This window comes from Plasmodium gallinaceum (assembly GCF_900005855.1).
Source record: "Plasmodium gallinaceum strain 8A genome assembly, contig: PGAL8A_v1_98, whole genome shotgun sequence".
In the NCBI taxonomy this organism is placed as follows: domain Eukaryota; phylum Apicomplexa; class Aconoidasida; order Haemosporida; family Plasmodiidae; genus Plasmodium; species Plasmodium gallinaceum.
Window position 1 is genome coordinate 2019319 of NW_021628265.1, and position 1889 is coordinate 2021207.

Here is a 1889-nt window from a genome sequence, read left to right on the forward strand (position 1 = left end):
TAATACATTTTTTAGTTATTTAAATAATGTAAATGTGTGTATAATAAAAGATATTTTGTCAGTAAATTTAGTCATTTATTATTAATAATATAGAATTATGTCTTATGTTTCTTAAAGTTAAAAATCTAGAAAAAAATTACTTCGAATGATTTAGAAGCTGTTTATATGTTTATTTACTTGTTGAAAGGATAAGAAGTAACGTTAAGAGCTACAAAGCAAATTAGCCTTTTTAATATATAATTTATTTTATATATTTAATGAGAATCTTTTTTTAGATTTAGATAAATACATATATTGTTATTTTTTTGGGATTTTTTTCTTTTATAAGGAGAATTGCTATTTGATGTACACTTATTTATTCTTTGAAATGAAAATATTCAGAATAATATATTTTTTTTGTTTTCTGTATGTCAATTTATGGACAACAATTTTATACGACATTTATTTATTTTTAATTTTAAATAATGACATATTTCATAAATATAATCTAGATATATGGCAGAAAACAAAAAGAAATCTTGCAGAAGCTAGTCGTGATGGTTTGAAAAGAAAACGTACTCATGATGATTCATTAACAGATGACGAATCCTTGCACCTGTCTGTTGTTTGTAATTTAGAATATATAGCACTAAAGATGTCAACGCAAATGGTAATTGATGCTTCTGGGGATTCAATTGATGATACTGTTTTAGATATGGTGAGAATTAATAACACAGTTCGTTCATTGCTTGATTATAATAATATTACTTTATCAGAAGAGAAAATTCAAAATATGGCGTTAAGAATAAGTGATCGCTTTGAGGAAATGTTTTCTTCTGGATCATTTACTCTTGATAAAATTAATAATATGTTAAAATTTTATATGATAGAAGCTGTTTTATCTTATAATCTACTTAGAAGTGCAACTAGTCAACCTCATGAAGACGATAGAATAAGTATGTTAAATAATGTAGATGGGATAAAATATGAAATATCTAAACGATTTAATCATTCAAATGTTTTGTTAAGTGCTAGTACTATAAATAATATGGCATTAAGAATAAGAGAAAGTGTACAAGATTTATTAGATGCAGTGTATACAACGGAGTTACCTTTATCAAAAAATATTAGGAGTAGTTAAAGTTTGAAGTAAAATTTTCTACGATAAAATTTAAATTTAAAAATTTATTTTAATATTGATGAAAAGAATATACATATAAAAAGCAATAACACACTACATATATAAATTGATTTTATGAGTTAGGGGAATAAACGGCATTGAATTAATTATTTTTATCTTTGAAAATTTTTTTTGGATTACTATGGAAATAGAAAGGATGTATTTTATATTAATGTGTTTATATTATAAATAAAAAAGAGCCGTTGTGATATTTTGAACTATATGTTATTATGTTTAATAGTTTTTTACATTAGGTAATATATTGATAATTTTTATTTTTGCTTATTTTTGTTGTTTATTTTAAGATAATAAAAGTAATCCATTCAATTTGTTATTGGATGTTTTTTATTTATCTAAAGACAATATAATATTCTTTTGTATATAATAAATTTTTTTTTGAAAACATTTGAATCAATTTTTTTTTATCAATTTTGTTATAATTTTTAAATAAATTAAATTTATATTTATGAATAAACCTAAATAAATAATGAGGGATTTAATTTATAAATTAATTACATTTTATTTATTAACATAAAACTACTTCATGTAAATTTTGCATTTATTGTTAGTTTTAATTTTTATATATAAGTAATAATGTAAATAAAATGTTGAGTAATAATTCTTTATATTTACCTAAGGTAATACTAGGATTATAATGAAATATAATTATATGCATATGTATATATATACATTCTCTTCATTGTTCAGTATTTAGATTTTATATGTTAAG

General features: G+C 20.9%; 1 protein-coding gene across 1 annotated transcript; it reads left to right on the forward strand.

Annotated features, from left to right (window-relative positions):
• Positions 1-343: 343 nt before the first annotated feature.
• Positions 344-1120, forward strand: PGAL8A_00375600 (hypothetical protein; the record flags this gene model as incomplete). Its single annotated transcript, XM_028672822.1, has 1 exon — positions 344-1120. One exon carries the CDS (start codon positions 344-346, stop codon positions 1118-1120), a length of 777 nt encoding a protein of 258 aa, XP_028529336.1.
• Between the last annotated feature and the right edge of the window lie 769 nt (positions 1121-1889).